The 26650-nt window shown below is 37.9% G+C and overlaps 2 protein-coding genes across 7 annotated transcripts in view; both read right to left on the minus strand.

Annotated features, from left to right (window-relative positions):
* Nat10 (N-acetyltransferase 10) overlaps positions 1-2648 on the minus strand; it is a 38248-nt gene extending 35600 nt beyond the window's left edge. Inside the window, exon 1 of one of the 2 annotated variants that reach the window (NM_001399512.1) lies at positions 2476-2648. The gene's annotated coding sequence lies outside the window, so the exon portion shown is untranslated. Of the gene's footprint in view, positions 1-2207; positions 2443-2475 lie in introns of those variants that run through there. The other variant, XM_039104928.2, reaches the window with a different exon arrangement.
* Positions 2649-4307: 1659 nt separating this feature from the next.
* Positions 4308-26650, minus strand: part of Caprin1 (cell cycle associated protein 1) — a 78920-nt gene continuing 56577 nt past the window's right edge. For 3 of the 5 annotated variants that reach the window (XM_063284152.1, XM_039105438.2, XM_006234652.4), the window contains 17 exons: positions 25030-25092; positions 24843-24929; positions 21450-21688; positions 21279-21361; positions 19768-19905; positions 17847-17899; positions 17676-17762; positions 17327-17482; positions 17134-17242; positions 15331-15392; positions 14528-14638; positions 14222-14371; positions 13274-13424; positions 10725-10919; positions 10047-10147; positions 9708-9771; positions 6368-8164 (listed from right to left, as the gene is read on the minus strand). In XM_063284152.1, coding sequence (XP_063140222.1) covers positions 8100-8164; positions 9708-9771; positions 10047-10147; positions 10725-10919; positions 13274-13424; positions 14222-14371; positions 14528-14638; positions 15331-15392; positions 17134-17242; positions 17327-17482; positions 17676-17762; positions 17847-17899; positions 19768-19905; positions 21279-21361; positions 21450-21688; positions 24843-24929; positions 25030-25092 — 1914 coding nt within the window. In that variant the 3' untranslated portion in view covers positions 6368-8099. Of the gene's footprint in view, positions 8165-9707; positions 9772-10046; positions 10148-10724; positions 10920-13273; positions 13425-14221; positions 14372-14527; positions 14639-15330; positions 15393-17133; positions 17243-17326; positions 17483-17675; positions 17763-17846; positions 17900-19767; positions 19906-21278; positions 21362-21449; positions 21689-24842; positions 24930-25029; positions 25093-26650 lie in introns of all 5 variants that reach the window. The other 2 variants (NM_001012185.3, NM_001423164.1) reach the window with 1 other exon arrangement.

Here is a 26650-nt window from a genome sequence, read left to right on the forward strand (position 1 = left end):
AAAGATACAGATGAACCAAATACTAGAATGACATCCAAGTAAGTGGCCAAGGCCCATTTGTAATCCTAATTACAAAAATTACAAAATCTTAATCTTCAAACAATGCCACAGGGAAGACATTGATTTCAGTTTTATAATCAGGAAGCCAGAGAGGTGAAATGTCCGCAAGCAGGAAAGTCAGCAGAGTGCTTGTCCGATCCATCAAGGAGCTTATGAAAAATTAGGGGAGCTACAAACAGGATGATTCCTGTGAGTTGGAGGCCAGCCTGGCTTACATAGTAAGTTCCAGGGCAGCCAGGGCTACAGGGAGACCTTGCCTCAAGAAGGAGTAAAAAAAGAAAAGGACAGCATGCTAAAAGTAAGTAAAACCAAGAATGATTAAAGCATGGAATGATATCTCTATAGGCCCCAAAGAGTAGCAAGACAAGAGATTTTAAGAGTCTGATATATCCCAGGCTGGCCTTGAATTCACTATATAGTCCAAGATGTTATAGCCTAAAACTTCTGATCCTCCAGCCTCCACTTCCTAAGTACTAGGATTACAGGGAACTGCTCAAATTACAAATATATATCACCACAACAAGGTTTTAAGCTATGCTGGGAATCAAACCTAGGGCCTCATGCATGCTAGGCAAGCAAGCAGTCTGCCATCTGAGTAACACTGCTGGCCCATTTTGTACACATACAAAACATGGCGGGGGACTGGGGGGTGGTGAAACTTAAAAAAAAAAAAAGAACTAGAAAAAAATGTAACTTCTGAATATGGTGAATTTTATTTTGATGTTTGTCTTTTATGGTTTGGTTTCTTTAAAATTCACAGTGTGTGGTAAAATGGCTCGGCAGGGAAAGGTTCTTGTTGCTAAGCCCAATGACCTGAATTTGATCCTCAGAATCCACATGGCAAAAGATAAGAATTGCCAGGCAGTGGTGTGCATACAGGCAGATCTCCCAGTTCCAGGAGGGGGATCCAGTGGGGAGAACAGACTCCTCAATGTTCTTCTCTGACCTCCACCGTGGCCACGGTATACAGCACACAACACACCACATACACAATTAAAACATAATAAAAATTCAAATGCACATGTTACTTATAAAGTGAGAGAAAAAACATATTTCTGATACAATGTTTCTTTGGGTGAGAAGCCACACTAATGGCTCTGTATCCGTGATTTTAGAAAGTACTATCTGATTATTGGGTATATAGTAGTAAAAAATTTGCCTATCTATGGGGGACCCGACTCAATTTCTCCAGCATCCAGTAAAACACAAACATTATCTAATTACCCATAACAAATACACCAAAAAAAAAAAAAAATTGAGAAAAATCAATCACATTCCCATGGTATTAGAATGTTAGGCTATGTGATTTTAAAATCCCAGCACCTGCTGCACTCTAAACAAAACCCCCTTCCCTAAACATGGGCTTTAGCAGGTCTTAATATAAAACACTATCACAACAAATAGCTCCTGTTTAAAAGAGGAGAGCAGAACAAAGAAATCGAGTATCCCAAGGCATTAATGTAACAAACCAGCTTTACAGTCTGATCCACCCAAATCCAAAGCAGTTCAGTTTGTAAGTTTTATGTTGCCAGTCACATAAACATCTACACAAATGAATGGATATCTAGTTGTTAAAAGAGTCTAGCTTTGTTATAGGAGAGTCAGAATTAACAGATAAGGTCCCTAACTACAAGCTTTAAATCTAAAAAATACTTTTAAAAACTAAGTGAAATACAACTACACACAAAATTAGATGAACAATTAATGGCAGGAGTAAAGACTCTAATAATCTAAGATTACTACTGCCTAATAGATAAGGAAGGAATTGCTGGAAATAGAAAGCATGAATCGTTTTCTGTTTTTTATTGCTTTTTGCTTAGTTTTTTCAAACAGTCTCACTATGCAGACCAGGCTGGCCTTGAACTCCAACGAATATTCCAGACTCTGCTTACCAAGCGCTGGAATTAAAGGTATGGGCCACCACAACCAGACAGACAAATCATTTTCATTTGGCTGTATCCATTCCGGTAAACACAGCAGCACGAGGTGCACTGTCAAATGTCCTGAATGATACAGCTAGATAAGTACAAACAAACAGACATACTGCAGTACTTGAGAGCAGAATATCCGGGATTAAGCCGCGTTAGTACATAACCTATCACTGCTACGAGGAACCGAGTTTCTCAGAAAGTAGTTTTGACACCCACCCATTCTCCATTCTCCATTCTCCCAGTGAGAGAGGCTGGAGAGTGGAAAAGAGCCGTGCAACCGGAAAGTGCTCGAGAAGCCAGCCCCGAGTGTCTGAGTATCCGGGACCAGGAATGTTTTATCTGTTGGGCAATCCAGGCGAAGAGGAGTGCGAAGATCAGGGCATCAGCCCGTACAGAAACTTCCGTCCTCGAGCCAGTGTTACGAGCCCGTAAATGGCCCCAAACGCACACACCAACATCCGACCCAGCCCTTTCCAAGGAGTACCTGCGTCCCCGGCACGGCGGACCTCAGGCAGTCGCACAATGAATGCACGTGAGGACACCGAGCTGCCACGCAGGCTGACAGGTTTGCTGGAGAAAACGCTGCACAGCTGAGCTCGCCAAGGGGCCGACGCTGCACGGGAATCCGCTCAAGTGGCAGCACGTGGGCTAGCGCTGAAGAGGGGACCTTCCTGCTATGGGACCTTCCAAAGCTTCGACGCTTAGTTATGACGTAACACGCCAGGCGCCTGCCGCACCGCGCACTAACTCCGGGCCGCCACTACTGTGGAGCAGCGTGCCATTTGAGGCCGGTAACCTGGCTTTGGCAGACGGAAGTAGTCCTTTAGATATCCGGGTGTCTGGCAGCTGACCTTAGCTATTTGTACCGGAACTCTTCTACTGCAGCTTCTACTGAGCGCCTCTATAGCAGGGTTGTACGAGGTAATAGCTGTTGCTAGTGTAGGTGTTGTTTTATCAACCCCCTAACTTCTAATAACATGAAACTAGGCCACTAACTGCTTTATTCATCTTACTTGAATTTCCATCCCATAGGCTGTCTGGGAGTATCTGTAGACTTTGTACCCACCATCCTGGCCGCTATATTTTGCAGGCTCTGCATATTATGAGTGTTCCAAAAGCCCAACATTGGGTCTCAAGGCTTGTCCAACATCCACAGGAAATACCCATAAGTATTTCTGCCTTCCTTTTGGAATGAAGCACGTGAAATTGGTTTATCCTATATTCTTGGACATCACAAGTCCTGTTATCTAAAACGGAATTCCTCCAAACTTACATACCAACAATTTTTAGTATCAATCCAAATTTCAATCCACTTAAAACTTCATGATGCCAGGCAATATTGTTTTGAGTCACCAATATGGCCTTTGATTTAATACTAAGGTTCTAAATATACCTAATAAAATAACTTTGTTATAGTGGGCAGAGAAGTCCTATAAGGTGGTGGTGACACAAGCAAAACCCAAAACTTAAGAAATGGCCATTGAGAATACTCGACTTAAAAAAAAAAAAAAAGGAACCAGTATAGGAAGAGGACATAAGTGGAGAAATAGGAATTCTGCATAAGTAGCCCAGATATGGGATTTTGGTTATAATGAAAATGTCACTGAAATTTTAGGGACAGAAATTGTGTGCTAGGATTACCTTAGTCACTGCAAAATCTGACACCATGTCAGGGTACAAACAGGGACAATTGCGATGAGATAGTGTATAGTCAGATTTAGGGTAGCCACAGTGCTTGATGGCTGAGCTGCCCATGCTGTGAAGTGATTTTACTTAAGGCCTAAAGTATATAAAGACATCAAGATAGCTTTCAGCTTACTGCCCACTGCCCCTATCAAGCTGGACTGAAAACAGTTGGTGTAGAATACTATTCCAGTTTAGCATATCAAATGTGTTTAAGAGAGGATGGGTATGGGAATAGAACTCCACACCTTTTTCTTCTTCAACCTGTCCCTAGAGTCAAAATTCTTGTCAGGGATGACTTCAAGTGACAACACCTGCTGAGCCATTTCACTGGCCAAATACTTTACTGTGAGTTTTAAATTTGAGGTGATTGGTGATTGATACCTAAGTGCCAAAGAACTAATAGTCAGAACGGTGAGATTGGATTAGGTCACTTGGATTAAATAAAGCCACCTATCAATGAAGGCTTACAGGACCTGCACAGGATACTCAGTGGTGACAGGTGATAGGGAATCTGAAATCCTTTCAACTTATACCTCAATTTACACTACTTACAACTCAATTTTTTGCTGCAAAGAATGATGTACATTCTAGATTCCATTGACCCATAAACTTTTCTTCTCAACACTGCAGTGAAGGTCTTTTCAATGGTAATTTTATTGGATGGCCCACTATCCCAACACCCCCGAACAATACATACACCATTTTAAAGCCTTCAATAGCTTCCAAATGTTGATACAAAAACTAAACATGGAAAACTGCCTTTTCCAGTTTCTCCAGCCAGATCTTGCTAAAGCACCAAACATCAGTCCCTGGAACATATGCCTCTGACTCTTAATCCAGTTTGCCATTCCTCACCCTTATGTTAGCTGAATTATCTTTCAATGTTGTCTTTCCTGATCATACTAACTACATCATGTATTTATCATTAACTGCATTGTTGAATCATACCACTTACTACATACATCTGGGCCACTAGTGTCTTGGGTAATTTTGTCACCACTGAAGAGTTAACACTGGCAACATAATGCCTGGCAAGAGAAACCCAAATGTACTAATAAATTTCAGGTTGTTTCCCTAAAGAAATATAGTACTTAAGGAAATTAATACTGACAAGTAGATATACCAGAACCTCACTGGTATAGTACATCAGAGATGCTGCTACTTTCAATCCCAACAGTGAGGGGCAAGGCTACGCAGGAAACTGGTTGAGCTTCACAACAAAGTAATAATGTACAGTGCGCTTCCAGTACCAAGACTGGGAACATACAGTAGTCTAGCTTTTTCCTTAAAAAGACCACACCCAGAATCTCTCTCAAGGAGCACTTAAGGAAGTTTTCCTTAGGGTGTATGCAACTCACAGGCTTTGCTCAAGGACTATAAGCAATCATGTTTCATATAATTTAATCTAAGGAAATTTACAGCAGTTTCTAAGTTTTTCCAGAATATTTATAAATTCAAAATAGTAAAGGCAAAAAGCTTAATTTACTTTTCCTGTTAACTTATACTAAATAAAACTAAGAGTACTAAATACCTCAAATGGGATACAGCTTCAGAGCTCAAGGTTGAAATGAACAGTATGATCAGCCTAAGCTACACTTACCCCATTTCCCTGAAGTACATGTACCACTGAAAATTTAACAAATCACCTGGCCTATATATGAAGCTGTTCAACTATATTCTGCACTTAAAAACTGGTTGTTTGCCAAGCACCTTAGTGAATGAACCTGAGAATAAGCATACATTTTCATGTCTCCTTAAAGTTTCTATACAATAGCATTATATAAATGCATATGTATGTGCGTGTATATATATATACACACACAAATAGAGACTAATTTATTACAATCATTCGAAGGTCAAGTTTTTAATATCAAGATACAATGATCAAAAGAAAGAGAACGGATGGGAAAAAATTCATCTCTTTTTAGGATTAAGGCCCTGGTTTAATAAAATGGCCCTAAGCAAAAAGTAATCAATGGCATGCTACCTTTAGGGGGGAAGGGGAGCATTTCATCATACATGTGGTATCTATACCTACTGTTAATTGTGCATGTATATTAAGAGACATGTAGGGCCATAAGCTCCCTGTACTCTGGTAAAAGACACTTGACCAAACAAAAGGTCTTCTGCACCTAGACAAGCATTTGCATATTATACAAGATACTGAGTAACAAAGACTCAGATCTTAACCAAACCACTTTAGTAGTTCTTTGTCCAGTGAGATTCCTTTTAAAATAGTCTGAATTGAGACATTAAAAAGTTCTATGTGCTAGAACTGCAATGGTAGAGTAATACCTAATTATATGTTGCTCGTGAAATGAATAAGCAACTTAAAAAATTAAAAGGTTAAAAGTACAAACACAATTTGCCCTACACTTTGGGTAGAAGCCTGCAATAGTAAGACATTCTCCTCATTCATTTCAGAACTCAAATTCAACACTAAACTTATTTTCCTCAATTTTGCTTTCTTAATATCATAAAATTATATTCTACACATAACACACCATCTAGGGATTACCCAATAAACCACAAACGCTGTGTCCATCCCAATAAAATGCAACTAACATATGGTTGTGGTACATCCCAGGCAGTTGTCATTTAAAGCACACAAGTGTAGGTGCTCACAAAATGTTCTTGGCAAAAATAAACAGATAACCCTTCCAATATGATGTACCATAACCACACATGAGAAAAGTCAAGAACTTATTTTATTTATTTTAAAATAAACATTGAAGTTTCCCCATTATCCACCACCCTACAAAACTTTGAATGTGGAATGTTCAACAGCCTAAGCAGTTTTAGTAGGCTACAAAACCAGCAAAAAACTCCAGTTGTCTAATGATGAATATCTGAGAATAGTTGTTTTGAGTGGCTGATTACCGGCTTGGAAAAAAAAAGTTTGCAAAAGGCTAAAAGTAAAATTTAATTTCTTTACAGAAAATAGCATTAAGGTGGTAAGTAGCCTTTGCCTTTAACAAGTGGAACTGATTCTGCAAGGCGTAGATGGAGTGGGACAAGTGGCATTCAGTTCACAGGCACACAGCTCGTGCTCAAACTGCTAGCACAGATCCCAGCACAGGACATCTGGTTAGGTCACTGCTGAACTTTGCATCTCTGTCAAACGGTACACTCTCTTTATGCACCTACGGCAGAGTCAACACTTTGAGCATAAGTGTGTCCTCAAGAAAAAGGAGAGAATTCACTTAGGGTTAAATTAGACAAAAGATAAACGAAAATACTTCAGAAACAGCTATTAGACATAACCACAAAGTCTGTGACACTAACAATGCATGGTGTGAATCACTTTAGCTGCTAGCTGTTGAACACCAGTGTTTCAAGATACAACTTTTAGAAACATGTTTTATTTGTTTTGCTTATACCATCAGAACTGAAACTACTGTCTGTCATTTCCCTAAAATAGGGAAATGAATCTTAAACACATACTGGTGCTTTTCAAAAGGGTGGTAGCAGCAGAAAACCATGTGGCCAAAAGTGTTATGATTATCCATCCATTAGCGATCTTCATCAGTACCTATTACCAATTTGAGTAACAATACAGCAAGATCCAGGGTTAGTGATGACAATGCACATTATTGTGAGGACCAATCCTCATGTAAGTCATTGTTTCAGAGAAACTGTTAAAGTGTTCAAAAGATATCTAAATAATTCACATTGAGCACAGAGGCAGCCCATCCAGATTATACCCCATATTTGATGCATATCTTCCAGAAGAGTCAGTCAAAGCCTGATTTGCATCTGGGCTTTGTCTTACACAGTATCCACTAGTAAAGAGCAGTTTACATGTGTTTTCAATCACAGTCGTTTGGCCAGAAGACTAGTGAGTGCTATGTCAGGGCTGGTGTAAGCCAGCCTCACTTGTGTGATTAGAACCCATGCATAATTTGGTATGCTTCTAATCTGTCCGTGCTCCAATTTAATGGGAAAAGCTGTGAAATGCAGTTGTTTTGCTAAACCACACTCCACTCCTTCCATCTTCCTTTCAAGGAAAATGCTTTAAACTTTGTCAATTACCATTGAATAATTCTAGGGCTGATTGTAAATTTTATCCAATGTCAAAAGTCAATCTTGCATTTTTTTCCAAGCCACTTCAACTAACTATGGAGATATTATCACCCCATAAGTATATAATGTTTTACTCCTAAGCAAGGGTGAGGAATCTGAGTTTCGTGTGCAAGGCTCAAGATGACGCTTAGGACAGAACATGCAGAGTAAGAATAGTTCCTTCCATTTCCAGGTAATATGAAGCTGACAATTGCAGTCCTGTCTTTATGGGATGAAAACAGTCCCTTTACAATAAGTTTCCTGAAAGGGAGAACAAATAGATAATAACTCTTCTGGTAACATATTATGGTACACTGGCCAGTGTGTTTTTGGCGATTAAACATAATCCTGTGTATCACATTAATTCACTTGCTGAGTGTTCATTTGCGGCATCCCTCTGTTGGGTCTTGGGGGCCCTCCACGACCTAGAAGACAAAAATGGCATTTGATTTTTCTTTCAAGTATTATTTGTTTTGCCTTCAAGCAGACTTTCATCTGAAGTCAAGAAGCATGTGGGCAGCTTGTCAGCACATTATTAGGCTTAAGAGGCCAATTCTTCAAGTGTTCAAGTTTCAACTGTCCTTGAAAATGTTGTCATGTGCAAATTTGCTCATGTTCTCTATCTAAAAGAAGAGTAGAGCTAATGGAGTATTCCACCAGTACTCATTCATTCATTCATTCAACAAGTATTTATTGAGTGCCTACTATGTGCCAGGCACTGTCATGAGGCGATGGGAATAGATACAGCAGTGAAGACAGACAAAGTACCTGCTCTCGAGGAGCTTCCATTCTAACGTACACGCTAGCTTACATTGCAACAGTGAGTAACATCGTACTATCAAAAGTAATAAAAGCACCAGAATGAAAACAGACCTTTTTACCTAAACTGTTAAAAAGAAACTACATAACATTCAAAATTGTATAATGACTTGTAACAGGTAAAATAACTTTTTACATGCTGTTAAAACATATTTTAGCTATCATTTAACTCAACTTTCATAGAATATGCTACAAGGTGGGATAGAAGAACATAACCCACATTCACATGCAAATACCTTTGATACTTCAAATCAGTATTTCCCAGATGACCCATTAACCTTTTGTTTTAAAGTACTTTCTTAATGGTAAATTGCCACTAGCATTCAAATTAAAGTACTTTATAATTCCTCCTTAATATACATTTTATACATGTCATGGCCAGCCAATAACTATAAGAGACCCAATTCTTTAACCTCCTTCAATCAGAGAACCATTTAGAACTTCAGATTACATGAAATGCTACCTGTAATTGTTCAACAGATTAACTTCCTGCCCATGTAAGAAATTATTTTCCATTACGTGAAAGACAAATGAAGGAAACAAAAAAAAAAACTCTATCCTTCTTAACTTTAATGACATCAGGTTCCTGAGAATTTGGAGATCTGTTTGAGCATCAGCAATCAGTTGGTATTTAGATCACTAATGCTGGTCTAAAAGTGTTCAATTTCCAATTAATTATGTCAATTCTAAATGGTTCTCTAGATATAAGTGGCTTATCTGGCCAATTGAAGGGCTTCTCAGCCTAAAATATAATATGCATGTTTCAAAAATCAAAGAGGGTAGTAAATTTATATAAATGTTCAAGCTCGTTCCAAAAATGTCTTACAAAAAGTTTCAGTAGGTACTTCCTAAAAACATTTAGCAGGTTTTAAGACCTGAAAAATAAATTTCCAGTTGGAAAAACGCTTTTCTGAGGCAGAGAAAATGTTCTGATTTTCAAGACAATAACAGGGAAAGTCATTCAAAAATTAAAATTTGGATTCAAGATGAAATTTTAGAAACAGAGCATTTCATTTAATCTTTAGCAACAAGTCTGGAAAAGATAAATGTTTTCCTAACATGTAGCCTACATGCGGACTATGAACAGTTCTTCCAAGGCCAGAACAGAAGCTCCACATAGGAGCTAGGATCACCACCACAAAATATTACCTCGTGGGGCTCCCCGTGGTCCACTCTGCCCAGAGCCTCGCTTGAAATTCTGCTGATATCCATCCTGAAAGACAAGCTAGTTAGTTGTGAAAGGAAAGGTAGTTTTGGTTAATTATATCTAGTCTGATAGCTTACAATAGCAAAATATATTAACTCCTTCTAGACATCAGTATATTACAGCTAAGTCTGAGATTCTCTTAAGCAAACTACATTAAGTAATGTTTAAAGAAAAACATGTTTTTTTCAAACAAACAATCAAAAAGCCAAAGTCATATAACAATGCATGATGGACACCATAAAACTAACCCCAAATCACTTAATTACCCTATATTTACATACCCGCTGGTAGCCAGAGTAGTCCCGGGGAGCATTGAACTGAGACTGTGTATAGCCACTGTTTGGAGTGTTGGAGAATGAAGAGCGGTAACCATCATATCCTCCTAGAATTTAAGATGAGAAAATAACTTACTTTTCTGTACAAGGAATCTGCTTTCATAAAGGGAAGAGTAGAGTATTACTCTAAGTAAAACTAAGCCACACTAGTAATTCAAACTTTGAATTCCCTGCCTCGATCCAATCTGTATATCAATATCTAAGTACCATCCGTCTTAGAGGATGACACTTTTTGTCTACCTAGGAGCAGGCACACCCACCATACACACACACAAAATCCTTAAAGAAACGGTTAACTCAGACAAACCTATAAATAAATGCATGTATAGCAACTCAATTTTTCTCTCTCCCAGTTTTGTCATTTAAAAAGCTGTCAAAATAAGTCAGGCAATATAAGGTGGCACAGGTCTTTAATCCCAGCACCCAGGAGAAGGGCAGGCGAATGAATCTGAGTCTCAGGTGACATACCTTCAGCACACATGTCAACTGTTTAAATTTTCTATTAAGGGACTAATGCAGAGAAGGAACTATCCCAAAAATCATGAGACATACTTCACATTTTACAAATCAGGAAAGACTTGAAACTGCAAAAATTAATCAGAAGTTGACTTTTTATTTGTTTACCTCTAAATCCATTGGCAGGGCCCCTGTATCCATTCATCAAACCTCTGGCACCACGAGACCCTCCTCGAGATACACCGCGACTGTTGTAATAAGGCTGACTGCTACGTGGAAAGCCGGTGCTCTGCTGGGGGGGCTGCTGGTGGTTACCAGGCACTTGATGAGGCTGGTCCTGGGATCCATGGTAAGTGCCAACCACTGTTAAAAGAAAGGTTTATAGACATAAACAAAGAAGTCATTACCATTCGTTCTCTCACATGCTTCCTGAACTATATGAAATGTTCTGCACTCTATTATTTTTTTCATTTTTTTTCTTTTTTGTTTGTCTGTCAAGACAGGGTTTCTCTGTGAAACCCTGGTTGTCCTGGAATTAGCTCTGAAGACCAGGCAGCCTCAAACTCATAGAGATCCACCTGCCTCCGCCTCCCGAATGCTAGGATTAAAGACATGTTCCACTACTGCCTAGTTCCTGCATTCTAGTCGTAAAGTTCAGTTATTTGAATAAATTTGCCTAGTACTAGGAAATTATAATCAAATCCCTATTCCTTCCCTATCCACCTATAAGACTGAGCTAGAGGGTCATTTCCCAAATAGTAATTCTAAATCTTTTAAAGCAGAACACACAAATAATTTGGAAAGGCTCTATATGACCAACACCTGTTGAGAATAACTGACCTTTTAGCAAAAGTAGATTCCATAATTCACAAGATTGATATGAGCAAACAGTATATGTCATTATTTCTCATTGTAAATGACTTTAAATAATCAAGTTTTCTTACAGTTTGTTACTAACTGAAACATGAAATCATACCCATAGGTAAGTGATTTCATATCTGAAACATTAGAGATTTTCAGCTTAGCAGCCATGGGTGCCTAACTAAAATGACAAATACAGCCAAAGTAGAAGACGCTAAAGGTACTCACACTGGCATTCTACCTACTGGAAGGGCTAGTTCTAAGAAGGCACACACTAGGCATGCCCAGAATTCAGACCTGTGCATTCCAGACCAGCCTGTTTTACATAGCAAATTCCAAAACAGAGAATGCAATGGGAAAAAAAAAAAGATTTCTTTTTCAGATCCTTTTTGTTGTTGTTTCCATGTAGTTTCTGGAAACAAATTACCAGTCTTGTCAACATAGACACTTTACTACTCTAACAAAAGATGATGAAGTAAAAATGAATGACCACCAGTAAGCTATATTTGGAGTGATGAAAATGAGGTGGCATTTGCACCAAGACATGAAGGTCAAAAAGCAACAAGTACAAGAGAATAAATTCAAGAAATTGCAAGCCTGTGACCCACACTGATGTGGAAGTAGAGAATTGACACCAAAGTTGTCCTCTAGATGCCACACGCATGCTGTAGAACAAATGTGCACGCCAACAAATTAAAGTTTTACTTTATTTACAAGGCCTTTAAATTTTTATGAGTATGAGTATTTTGACTGTGTGTATTAGTATATTATGTGTGATGAAAACATGAGGACCTTACAGGAAAGAAGTTTTTCAACCTAGTCCACCAATTACAATCAATGTGTGTTTTCCCCAACACTATTTATTGCACACCATCATTAAGAATCAACCCAACCTCCTACTGCCAAGTATCATGCAGCAAGCTATACAAACAATAAACAGCTACAAGTTTCTACAATTCAATAACGAATTCAATTCCAGCAAAATTATAACATTAACTGGTATGCCACTCTAAAACGGAAACTTCCCTAATACTGTCAAAAAAAAGTATGAGACAGTTGAGCAGGTCAAAGAAACTGGTACAGAAGTACAGCTGTGGCATGCATACCCAACATACTTCCCCCCCCCCCAACACACACACACAAAGTTAATTAAAATTTTAAGACTGAAAAATCTCCTTTCCCAGTGTCTAGCCAGACAAGTGTAGTCCTCACCCTTAACAAGGAAACTTCTCTTTCCAATGGAGACCATTAAAGAAATCCACAACTAACCAAAATGCAGAACAGTCCCAACTAATTCATCTACAATGTAACTCTCCTGGCTCCTAAGGTTCAGGATTATTGCAGAGGGAGGTAAGATTGTTGAGACAAAAGAACATGCACTTTGCTTTTAGAGTCTGTCTCCTAGAAGCATCAGAAGCTACATGTCTCACCAATCTGGAAGCCTAAATATGACTGAGCAAAGATAACACAACACCAAGATAACATAAAGAGAACGGGGTAAACCCATGAGGCCTCAACCTAGACAAGAGCTAGAGGAAACCAAGGAATGTTGAGAGCAGCAGAACTAGTCTTCCTCAGTAGAGAGCACAGCAATTGACTATCCAATACCAAATGGCCATCCCTAAAAACATATATACAATTAACATTATATAGACTGATGAGGTTGTAATATGTATTGAGGAATAAACATTTAACAACAATTAAAAAGAAAAAATAGGCAATGAATTTGAAAGGCAGACATACATGGGAAGTTTCAGAAAATAGCATTATAATCTCATTATATTATAATCTAAAAACCCAAAAATTTTAAAAAGCAAAATAAAGGACTGAAAAGAAAGTCACCCTGGCCTTCTTACCAGTTTGCAGCTGGTCTTGTTGAAGCTCTGTTTGTTCCACTTGGTGAGGCTGACTGGAAAAGCTCTGGTTATAACTGGCCTGGTACTGACTCTGTTGTTTTAAAGTTTCTGGTTCATTAACAGGAGGAACTGGGGCATTCATATTAAACACCTGTAGCAAACCAAGTAAATGAATGATTGGTTCATGCCTTTATTTTTGGTTTAGATTTGGATATCTCAGTTCAGTCTTCCCTTCAAATGTAATTAAAAACCCCCAAAAATTCAAAACACACACATCACCAACCAAAAAAGCTTTCATGTATACTACTGACTTCTTGATAAGATACCGTAACTCATTCAAATTTTACTCTTAACAAAATAATGAAAAAGGCTTAAGTGCTTAATTCTTCAGGCATTCCTTTGTGCACTAATTCAATGGTATTCTAGGTTATAATACTTTTTCTAGAAATTATACAACTTAAAGATAATACTGACAAACCAGTGATAAGTATATAGCATCTAAATTTTACTTTCAAACATTTCAGTAATAAAGATTAAGCTAAAAGAGCAAAATGTCAACAATTCTATAACTAGGTTATAAGTCCATGAGTACTATACTAAGCTTTTCTTTAAAGATGTAGTGTGTCTTTATGTGCATGTACTGCACACATGTGAGGATCAGGACAACTTTCAGAATTCTGTTTTCTTCTACCATGTGAATTACAAGGATAAAACTCTGGATATCAGATTTGGTACAAGACCCCTTCCCAACTGATCTCTCTCTGGCTCTTTGTTCAATCTAACCTTTGAAATAAAGCGAAAAATATGAGTTTATCATAGCACTCAAATACATCACTGAGAAGCTTAAGAAGCAGAATTTAGTGATCAGCAAAAATAACACATTACAAGCTCCAGCTCAGCTCCATTTAGTATGATTCATAGTACACCAGACAATGTTAAATTGCTCACCGTTTGCATGGATTGGAATGGAGCTGCATTTACATTGATTCCACTGCTATGCAAAGGTTTACTTGCCCCAGCCTGGAACACTTGAGGCTGAGAAGCAGCAGGAAGGGATGATGATGCTGTAGTCTGCTCTGTATTTAAAGATATTGTTGCCTAAACAAGAACAAACAAACAAATGTACTTTAGTGGTAAACTAATTCTAATTTATACATACTAATAAATATAACTTTTATGAAAGTAAAATACAGGAACAGAAAGAATCACATTTATAAAGTACCATGCCAATTCACCCTTGGTAACAGAACTTGCCTGAATCTGATCAATGGGCTCCTTTTGTGGCCGCTGCTCTGCAGCATGAGACGGCTGGTACAGGGGCTGAGACGCAGTGTACCCCTCGCTTGTGGATGAGACCAAAGGAACCTACACAGACATACAGACCTCAGACTTATTTTCTCCTAACAAAATTAAAGACAAACAAATTATACCAGTCCTAATACTGATGCAAAGAAAAGTCCTGTCTATTAAGATGAAGAGTTTCATTTTGAAACTGTAAGATTTTATACAATACTTGCTGGATAGATGGCACACACCTTTAATCTCAGCCCAAAAGGGGACTGGGGGAGCGGGGGAGTGTTGGCAAATATATATATACATATTAATATATATAATATATAATATAAAAATAATATATATATAAAATCTATATAGCAAATTCAAGGCCAATAAGGGCTACATGTTTAGACTCTTTCCCAAAACAAAATACTTAACAATTGCAAGCTATAAATATTTAAATCTCAGTTAAATTTAAACCTTTGTCTAGTAAGTATAAAACCCTAACTTGTAAAATAGTAAGCTGTTTTAAATGCAAACAATTGTTTCATTTTAATGCAAGGATTAATGTTGAAAAAAAGGTCTTAGACAAGGTCTAAGCATGAAAACTTTTAGTTACCAAAAGAAAACCAAATATAAGCATGAAATAAGGGCTGATTACAAACTGCCAATGACTTTGTAACTGAACACTCAAAAAGTGATCAGATGCAGGGAAGACTAAGCTGACTAAGGAGGACTGGACTCTAACAAACCTAATGAATACTAACTCTTATCCATCTTACCTGTGTGGCTTCTGGTTGTACAGGAACTTGATTAGATTGGGCAAGTCTAGATTCAGAATGAACTACAATATTAAGAAAACTGTTACACAAAATCAAATTTCTTCAGAGAATCAAATTTTTTAATATTATCTAAAATCATACACATAGTGTAATAGCAAGTTTCTATAACTAAGTGATTAATGAACATTTTCAGAGCAAGAAAATAAATTGCAGACTATGTCTAAGATTTCAGCTTTCAGACTAGTAGTTTAGTTTCCTGGCAGTGATTATACTTTACTCTCATAGTTGTAACAAACATTATCAATGATACAATAATAGGTAATAATAACAACCAGTGTCATCAGAACTTTTGAGAAATTCTGCCTCTGAAAGTAGAATGGTCTGGAAGTTACGATTTCCCCGGTTGTTAACAGCCTGATTTCAAATCTCCTAGTAACCTCAAAATCTGGTCATGGAAGGATGGCCCAGCAGGTAAGAGCTCTCACTTCTCTTCCAAAAGACCAGTTTGGCTTTCAACATCCACAGTAGGTGGGCTCACAACCACCTGTAACTCCAAATTCAGGTAATCCAACACCCTCTCTGGCAGGCACAACATTAGATTTTCTTTCTTTATACTACTTTGATATGTTCTGGTGGGAAGAGCAAGATCAAAACTGCTAATGGCCCCATAGTGAGAAGACCCACTCAATACAACACACTGACTCTTATTTCCTGCTTCCATGATAGAGAACTGAATGTCTTGTTCATTTCTTCTTCTCATGCATTCCCTTCATGGAAGATCAGAAATCCTCCCTCAAGAGCTGCAAGCACCCACACAAGCAACATTTGTTGTTTTGATCCTTAAGATTTTTTAAACTGAGGCTTACCATATAAAAGCACACAGGCAGCTCATAACCACTTAAAACCCCAGTTCTAAAGGATCATCCTATAGTCTCCAAGAACACCTGAGCTCACATGCATATACCCAGACTCATACACATACATTTTTAAAAAAAGATTTTTGAGGGCTGGAGAGATGGCTCAGCAGTTAAGAGCACTGACTGCTCTTCCAGAGGTCCCGAGTTCAATTCCCAGCAACCACATGGAGGCTCACAACCATCTATAATGGGATTCAATGACATCTTCTGGTGTGTCTGACAGCTAAAATGTACTCATATAAATAAAATAAATATTAAAAATGTTTGCTTATAATATTTTTGAAATATGACACACAATTGTTCACTAACACAAATTGTAACGACTGTTAAAGCTAATTAAGAGTATCAGAAGAGTGGTTGTTACATGGAGGTGCAGAGGGTAATTTGTAAATGGAAGAAAACATGGTGTGCAGATCCCCGCAGCACTGGAAAGTTTCCGTTTGGATGCTGCTGTGTTCAATTTGTGAACTCATCAATTCTGTACATCTACGCCCATAAAATCGTTACAAGAGATGATAAAACTAGTTGTTAACTTCTTGCAGGACAACATTCTGCATCAAATTAAAGGACTCAAAGCAAAGCATTAAAGAATAGGCAAAATTAACTTTCAAAACTTCTGAAGACTATACTGCATCTTCTATTTCCTCTCCAAAAAAATTATTGCTGAGCTAAAAACACAGACTTTGGAAGGTGATAAGAAGGTCCAGAGGATACAAGAGCAGCACGCCCCACCAAGCCTGACGACCCAAGTGTGTTCCTCAGAACCCACATAGGAGCAGAAATGTACTCCTAAGTTGTTCAGACAACATACATATGCCACATATGAAGATGCATGTACTCACATTTCTTCTAAAAAAATAAAACTTTTAAAATCATCATTACTAACCCTGAGGGCAAACCAGCTGAGGCATATCCATGTTTTGGGTAGGGTTCATAGGTTGTGCTGATACAATGGCAGGATCAAGCGTCTGATTTTCAAAATCCAACATTGAATCCTACAAGTCAGAATATAACTGAATTACATCAAACAACATACATTTAAATTTACTATTAATGGTGCTTTACTAAAATATACCTACCTGTATGAAATTATAGGGCCCTTGCATTTGTGCCATAAGATCTTGTACTCGCTGTCTTCTCACAAGTGGATCTGACTGAGCCACTGGAGTCAGAGAGTGGGGCTCTGGTACTGAAGGAGATGCAGCCTGAGGTTGCTGCTGGAGTGAGTTTACCACCTAAAATAGAATAGAGAGAAAAGAAAACCTATTATTTTCATGGCTGTTTCCCAAACACTAAATATCTATTATGTGATATGTTTATTATAATTAATGTGTCAATAATAAAAAGACTAACCACCTATTTTTTTTTCAGGATAACTAGAAATCACTAAAGTCAAAAATATTACCTCACAATACAAAGAACTTTTACCTCAACTGTTTCAACTGCCCACTCATCCACTTGCTCCTTCTCACCACTGCTGAACTGTGTTTCCGCCATGAACTGCCTATTGACATACTAAAAAGAAAAGTCACTGTTTGGGATGTCTGTTGGAAAGGTAGAAAGGTAAAGACAGTACTAAACTTTTTAAAGAAATCATACCTCTGTTGACTCAACCTCACTTTGCTCTGTGTATTCTTCCGTTGGTTCAGGTTCTAAAGTTTAAAAGGAAATATAGCAGAAAAGATTTATTTAGGTCAGGTTAACTGTAACAGTGGGAACCAGTTATATAAATCTACAGAATGTACAAAGAAACAAAGCAGGGAAACAGACACACACACACACACACACACACACACACACACACACACACGCTCTTAGGTGAAAATACATTAATTAGGCTTGTCAATTTAACAAATGTATCTCTAACAGGAATGCTGGAGTAAGGAAGTTATGCAATTGAAAAGGAAAGACAGGTAGCAATTAAAAACCTGTTATACAAATAGAAGTTATGCATATATGTGTGTCTGTGTACCAGGCACGCGCAGTGTGTCCAGAGGCCAGAAGAGGGTGAGAGCAAATACCCTTATAGCCATCCTGTGGGTCGCTTAGACTCAAACCCTGGTCCTCTGCAGGAGTAACCAGTGTTCTTAACCCCTTTTATGTTCATCTAACAACGAACTTAAAACTGCTCTTAAGAAAAAAGTCTGCAGCCAATCCAATGGTGGCACAAGCCTTTAATCCCAGCACCTGAGGCAGAAGCAGGAGTATCTCTGAGAGTTTGAGGCCAGCCTAGTCTTCAAAGTGAGTTCCATGACTATTACAGAGAAACCTTATCTTGAAAACAAACAAACAAACAAACAAACAAAAAAAAAGAAAGAAAGAAAATTCTGCCTGTAAATGATATACCCCCAAAAGTGAATGCTATTTAATGGTATCAAGTCTACTTAAACTCTAACTTTATCATTACATAGTCACATAATCAGAATATATTATTGATAAATTCATTTTTATAGTCAGTAACCTACATTTCTAAGTTTCTTTACTTTATTCCAGAAAGAATGAGTCACTGTACCTTTAACTGTAGTTTCTATGGCAGGCATAATGAAAGTAGAAACCTTCTAGATTAGAGTAACTCACTCTGTAGACCAGACAGGCCACACACTCAGGAGCTCTATCTACCGGTGCCTCTTGTGTAGTGAAATTGTACAGCCATGTGCCACCATGCCCAACTTAATACACATCTTTAAACGTAACTAACACTAGGTAGGCAGAGTCAGGCACATTTTTAAGAGTTCCAAACCAGAGGAAGCTAAATGCTAAGACCGTTAAAGGAATTAAACAAACAAATACCAATAAGCTCTCCATCTATTAGTAAAAGTGGATTCCAGCAGTAATCAGTCTTCCCTTCTGGCTTCAGCATAGTAGTACTTGGAGGGCAGTGCTAGTACTTACCATGTGCCTTACTGAATACACCACTCACACCACTCATTTGGGAGTATAAAGTTTGCAGTAATTACCCCAAGTTAGATAGGTGGTCTTGTATGTTTTTACCTTAAGCAATCCAGTTCTGAACTCATACTTTATAAACTACCACAAGGTTTTTGTATATCCAACTGTGCTCGATCTTATTCATCAACTTAATAATTATCATGAAAGTATTCAGGCGGTCTAGTCCACTCGTGTTTGTTTCATTCAGATTCTAAACATGAACTGCCAAAACTCTCTAACCAATAAGTTTACAGTTCAAGCCATAGAGTTCTATACACACACTTAAAAAGGAAATTCTCCTTATCATACTATAAGTTGATATGGAGAGGAGTAAAACATGTCAGACAAAAATCCTTACAACTGCCCCTAACCCACACTCCTTATCCATCAATACTAAGTAGGTAAGAGAGTTACCAATTTACCCGTTATCAAGGCCTATAAGATATGTGATGGGTTCTGAATACTTCGGATTGCTGACTGTACCTTGTCACATTCAAAGGGAATTTAAATATATATATATGAATGAATGACAAAGAAAAAGGAAATTAAGACCGAACCCAAAGCTAATGCTCGTAACCACCTAAATACTCACCAGCTTCAGCTACCTGGTCTTCCACTATAGGTGCTGAAGCTGCCTCTTCCTCCTCACACAATCCATTTTGATGATTATGAGTGCTGTCAAAGTAGTTTGACTGAAAAACACGCTCGACAATTTCCTTTAGAGCTTTATCTAAAAAATAGAGATTACAATGTTACACTGACAATTTGATTTGAAAAAAATTTGAGTAAGAATTGGGGAAAAATAATATTCAACAAAAGCAGTAAGAAAAAGTAATCATTAGTAAAACAACCATATGAATATATTAAACAAATTACAACATGATAGGAGTGAAAAAGGAACCTACCTAAACTACTATACTAAGCAAGTAAGGAGGCAATGAGCGAAGACTATTTACTCAATAAAAACTCCTGTTGAATATACTGTGTTAGGCACGTGGTAGACACTGGAGAAATGGTTCAGGGAAAAAGAGCACTTGCTGCTCTTACAGAAGGGCTAAAGTTCAACATGGGTTGGCTCCCAAACATCTAAACCCAAGGGATCCAATGCTCTCTTATGGTCTTCTCAGGTACCTGCACTCACATGTATATTCATATAGATACACATGCACGCACACGCACACGCACACGCACACGCACACACACACACACACACACACACAAATTAATTAGAAAGAATCAATCTCTCTCTCTGGATTTTAGGACAGTGTTTCTCTATGCGGCCCTGGCTTTACAACAATTCATTCTGTAGACCAGCCGGGCCTCAAACAAAGATCCTCCTGCCTTTGACTACCAAGTGCTGGGATTAAAGGTGTGCACCACCAGGGCTAGAAAGATGGCTCAGTGGTTAAGAGCACTGACTGCTCTTCCAGAGGTCCTGAGTTCAAATCCCAGCAACCACATGGTAGCTAGCTCACAAACATCTCACAATGTCCTCCTTCTGGTGCGTCTGAAGACATCCACAGTGTACTCACAAACATAAAGTAAATAAATCTTAAAAAAAAAAAAAAGTACACACCACCATACCCATCTTAGAAATAATCTTTAAAAAATAATCAATTAAAACAATCTAAAAAGGCAATACATGTTCATTAATTTTTGTCTACCAGCAGGGGTGTCAAGATAAAACACTGACAAAAGGTTGGCCCAGAAACCGGGAAAGGGAATAACACTCGAAATGTAAATAAGAAATACTTAAGTTAATAAAAAAAAGTAACAAAAAAAAAAAAAACTGACAAAAGTAGCAGACTGGACCTAGTCAGGTTGAGACTTCCAAAACCTCTCTGGTGTAACTGCTGTGTAAGCTGACAGGAGGTAGATAAGAGGGAAGTAAGTAGGTGATAGTAGAAGAAAAGCCATCTACAAGTCTTGCCCCAAGAAGGTATCAAACACAAAAAGAAACAAAGAATGTTACTAAGGCATACCAAAAAAAGAATGAATAAAAATAAATGCAATTTGCTATTTATATACTTCCAAAATGCCTTAAACAGAAAATGTATTTTAAAGATACCTAGCTATGAAATCAGAATTATCTGTGATACTCACAGGTTGTTCCACATACAGGCTTTTCTTTCCCTTCCAGCAAATCCCACAAGTGAATGGAGGCATGTTCATACTGCTCATTTAACCTTGTAATAACAAAGAAAACATTAACTACTGCCAATTGCCAATTAAGAGCAATACCTCTTAAGCTTCTGTTACCAGATACCATCATACCTTAAACTCATGTCCCGCTCGGGATCTACTAGCTTGTAGAATTCATCCAACAATGACAACTCCTCTTCAGACAATATTGGCACTCCACTCAGCCCCTGCTTCAGATCCGTTCTCACATCATCATCTCCCAGCTTATCCAATACATACTGTAACTCAAGTACAGTTTTTAAGCGCTTCTGTTCTGCTTCTTCTCTCATAAGCTGCTCCCGACGTGCTGTCTTCTTTATTGTTTTCTGAATCTGTCAAAGAACATAAAACACAAGACAGGGTCCAACTTAAGTACATTCTATGCAAGAACAAGCCGAAGATCCACCACTTCCTCATTACTGCAAACAATCACTGATGATATTAGAAAGGAGTTCAGTACTTGAAAAATAATAAATAAAATTCTGTCTTCATGAATGAAGAATACTGACAGAGAAAATGAGACCATGTAAGTTAGATGAAGGATTTCTTTTCCCCCAGTTCCCTTTGAAAGACTGAAAGGACAGCATCAAAGTCAAGTATTTCTCACCTTCTCTTTCCTGTTAGCATCAGCTTAGGGACAGAGAAGGGTAAAGTCTTTTCAAGTCATGGCACTGTTTTCCTTCATCTTTTCCCACCATCTCAAGCTTAACTAACTAAGATGAACTGACAAAAAAACAAAATAGAGATACACATATAAAACCTAGAGTTTGGGAATTACAGAGTTGGCTCAGGGCTCAAGCTGGCAGCTCTTCTAGAGGACCCAGGTTCCATTCCCAGCATCCATAGTATGTATTCCCAACACCACAACCATGTGTATATAGTTCCAGTTCCAGGGCATCTGAGCCCTTTTCTGGTCTCCAAAGATATGCTCACATGTGGTACACAGACACAATGTAGGAAAAACACCCATGAAACAGAAATCTTTTACAGAATTTTAAAACTTAAAGAGAGGAATGAAGAAATAATGAACATTGTAATAAGATAATTTATATTGGCAGCAGCGGAAGTAAATGGTATTACAGCAATAAACGTATATAAACAGCTATGGTCTAATTTAGGATGGGCAAGTAAGCTTACAAGGTGAAAATGTCGTCTACTGAAATGGATGAGCTTTTCAATGTTGGGAGAAGCAGTTTAAATGAGGAAGGTCTTTCATAGGTAGCTGGAGGCAGAAAACAGGAAGAGAAGTAGGAATGTGAAAAAAAACAAAAACAAAAACACCTACCAAAAGAAATAACTTCATGTGTTTGTGTGTGTGTACAGCATGTACAACACGTGTGAACACATGCACACACATACATCTGGAGGCAGGAAGATCTCAGACATCCTTCCTGAGGTACCATACACCTCAGGTGCCCCAGAGATCTGCCTGTCTTCATCTCCCTACAGCCGAGATTATAAACAAGTGCCACACCTGGCTTAGACGTGGGTTCTTGGGATCTAACTCAGGTCCTCACTTTAAGCAACTCAGCAAACTCCCTAGCCCTAAGGCTTCGTTTATACTAATAAGTTTGAGAGACATACCAGCTCAAATAGGAAAGGTATGAGTAAGGGTAGATTAGAACTAGCCTAAGCTACTATTTTGATACAAAATAAAAAAGGTATCCACTTATTGTGAAAAATATAAAGGACCAGAGTAAATTAACTGCGTAACATCTTTTCTTTTAAAGATTTATTTATTATGTATATTCAGCATTCTGCCTGCATGTACACCTATATACCAGAAGAGGGCATCTGTAGTGGGAATTACAGATGGTTGTGAGCCACCTTGTGGTTGCTGGGAATTGAACTCAGGACCTCTGGAAGAGCAGACAATGCTCTTAACCGCTGAGCCATCTCCCCAGCCCCCAAGTAACATCTTTTTTAAAAAATAAACTATATTCATAAGCAAATGAAGTGTGAAAGAGAAAGAACGGTTCATGAAGCTTAAAGTTCTGACCTAAACCAAGTATCTTCCACTTGGTTACTACGGTTTCTGTGTAACCCCATACCTGGTATTCCTGTTTTGGAAATTTAAAGACCTAAATTCAAGTGCTGAAAGGTAAAGTCTTTAGCCAATTACTTGGGTCCAAAGAGCACCACCTGATGAACTGGTAAACTTTGTTATGATACAGTTTGTGGAAGTAGGATCACACTCTTTCTTCTTCCCTCTTCTATCTTGTGAATACAGTTCTAGGGTCCTCACCAAACGCCAATGCCTTAGTCCTGAATTTCCAGTGTCTCAGAGAAATACATTTTTCTTCTTTACAGACTGCCCAATCTTTGATATTCTATTACAGAGGCATTGTGGCAGCCCCCCTAGGCTCATCATATATTTGAATGCTTAGTTATCAAGGAATGGCACTATGTGTAAAGGATTAGAGCGTATGGCCATACTGGAGTTAAGGTGGCCTTTGAGTGTGGCCCAGTTCTCTCTGTCCCTGTGGAGACAGATGTAGAACTTTTCCAGTACCACCATGCTCCCAGCCATGATAATTGACTAAACCCCTAAAACTTTAAGCAAGCCTCAATTAAATGCTGTCTTTGATGAGTTGCCTTAGTCCTGGTGCCTCAGCACAACAGAACAGTGACTAAGGCATAAAACAAACTAAAGCACTGGTTAAAAAAAATCAACTACCAAAATACACCTTCTATGCACAATTATAAGATGTGACAGTAAAACAAAGTGCTGGAAATATGTATCAAATACTCTTTTAAGCATAACTTTATAAAAGGAGGACTGACATTACTATTTTGTAGACTAGATGGCTCAGTGGTTAAGAGCACTGACTGCTCTTCCAGAGGTCCTGAGTTCAAATTTCAGCAACTACATGGTGGCTCACAACCATCTGTAATGAGATCTGATGTCCTCTTCCAGTGTGTCTAAAGACAGCGACAGTGCACTTATATAAAATAAATAAATGATTAATCTTTTATAGAGAAAAGAAAAAGAAAACTGAGGTGCTATGATGGCCTTGTCTCTTTTTATCCAATTATTTTTGTGTGAAAATTTAATACCGGAACAGCAAACCTAGGTAACTTGGCCACCAAGGTTACGAAATTACTAAGTAACAGTCAATCGCTTAACCCAAGTTAATCTCATTCCTGAATCAGAGCTCTTAGTCTCCTAAAACCTGCTGGAATTGTCTCTCGTCATATAAAAAGGGTTTTTCACTGTACCAAATCAAAGCTAATCTAGTATTTCCCACATGTATTATTTTTTAATTAGCACACAAAATGACAGGTCTCCTTCTGGTATTTTATTTCACTCAGTCCTTTCCAAAAATAAAGTGTTTTCAGTTACACAGAACTGGCAAATTAGTAAGACATAATTTAATCCAATTTCTACACCTTGTAGAGAACTCAAAAGTAGTGAAGTGACTAGCCCCAAATAATAAAATTTCCCCTAACTTCGTTTTTGATAGGCACACAGTATTTTGTACTTACATCCTGACTTAATGCCATGAAACTTCTCTGTAATTCCTTTGCAAACTCCAAATTATTTGTGACTTCCTGGTACTTAGATACGGCATCCTGAAATGACAAATCAGAGCACACTTTTATTAGAAACACAACCACAAAATATTGTTAAAATAGTGAGCACTGAGCCTTTATTAAGACGTAACATCATTACCAGCTGGTCTTGATTGAGCCTTTCCCCTTTATTCATTCGTTCCTGGTAATCATCAAGTTTACCCTATATAAACAGAAAGAAAATAATTAATTTGTCAGTTTAACCAGGCCAAATGAGAGAACCCAAAATAAATATTTAAAGTCTACTTCAAATTTTGCCTTAATTTTCAAATGTACTCCAGCTTAATATATTTATCTAGCTCAAGTTTAATAGTAAACTTGAAACACTGACCACTGCTCAATCACAGACATCAAATCCTACTATGCAAGCCAACAAAAAATATTCTTATTCTTTAGAATACTCAAAAGCAGATACCATCTTAAGCAAGACATGAATGAGGGTCACAGTATGGTTAAAATGTTCTTCTACCCAATTGTACATAATGGACATTTATAAAGCTAAATATATGTGTTTCTGTCCTTCAAAGAACTCATGTGAACAGATGGCATAAACCCTAATATCCTAGTGAACTCACTAGTACGTTTGTCCCATTTTACCATAAACACCAGGAAGCTGCATGGCCACACTCCTCCACTGCTTCTATGCAATTGAGCAGGGTTCCAACAACCCTGTCAAATCATCCTTTTTTGGTAAAAATGAAAACTTAGTCAGGCATAGTGGCACATGCCTTTAATCCCAACACTTGGGGGACAGGTGATCTATGAGCCTGAGGCCAGCCTGGTGTACATACTGAGTTTTCGAACAGCCAGAGCTACATAAAGAGACCCTATCTGTAATTTTAAAGAAAAGAAAGAAAGCTAGCTAGCTAAAAACATTTCCAGGTTTTTAACCATTAAAGATCACCATCACAAAAGATATTCAGACAATGAAACAGTGTCAGGAACTCAATCACTACTGTAAAGAACTAGAGGATAAAAAAAATAAACAAAAATCCAACTTAAAGAAAAAAATATTTCAAATAATGATTTTTAATCGCCTACAGTTCCTGGACCACAAAGTTAAGAAACCGAGTAGAAAGCAAAGTCCAGGAAAAAGGCAGTAACACCATCAGAAACCAGGAAGGAACTCAGGAACTCAGTACGGTTTAAGTCAAATTTTCTTTACAACAGAAATACTTCAGCTCATTCAACCCTTTAACCACTTTAAAAGCTGCTAATAACAACAACAACAACAACAACAATACAGGAGGTAGCTAAATGAAGACAATCATTAAACTATAAAAAATGCTAGTTACATGCCCCTGGCCCATCCATCATTTTAGTTTGGGGGGTGGTGGCTTCATCCAGGGGCTTTTGCACATAGCAAATTCCACTCTAGCAACTAAGTTATTTTAGCCTCAGACCCAGTTCATTCTCCTTTAAGTAAAAAAATAGGTTTGATTTGCTTTTAATTATAACTTAAAAGATATTTTTTGAATGTATCATCTCATTCTCTTGATTTAGAAATGTAGAAGATGGAGCTGGAGAGATGGCTCAGTGGTTAAGAGCATGGGCTGTTCTTCCAGAAGTCCTGAGTTCGATTCCCAGCACCCATCTGTAATGGGATCTGATGCCCTCTTCTGGTGTGCATGAAGACAGTTATAGAGTTCTCATGTACATAAAATAATTAAAAAAAAAAAAGAAATGTAGAAAATACTAAAATATCAGGCCCAATATATAAT

This window comes from Rattus norvegicus, chromosome 3 (genome assembly GCF_036323735.1).
Source record: "Rattus norvegicus strain BN/NHsdMcwi chromosome 3, GRCr8, whole genome shotgun sequence".
Lineage (NCBI taxonomy): Eukaryota > Metazoa > Chordata > Mammalia > Rodentia > Muridae > Rattus > Rattus norvegicus.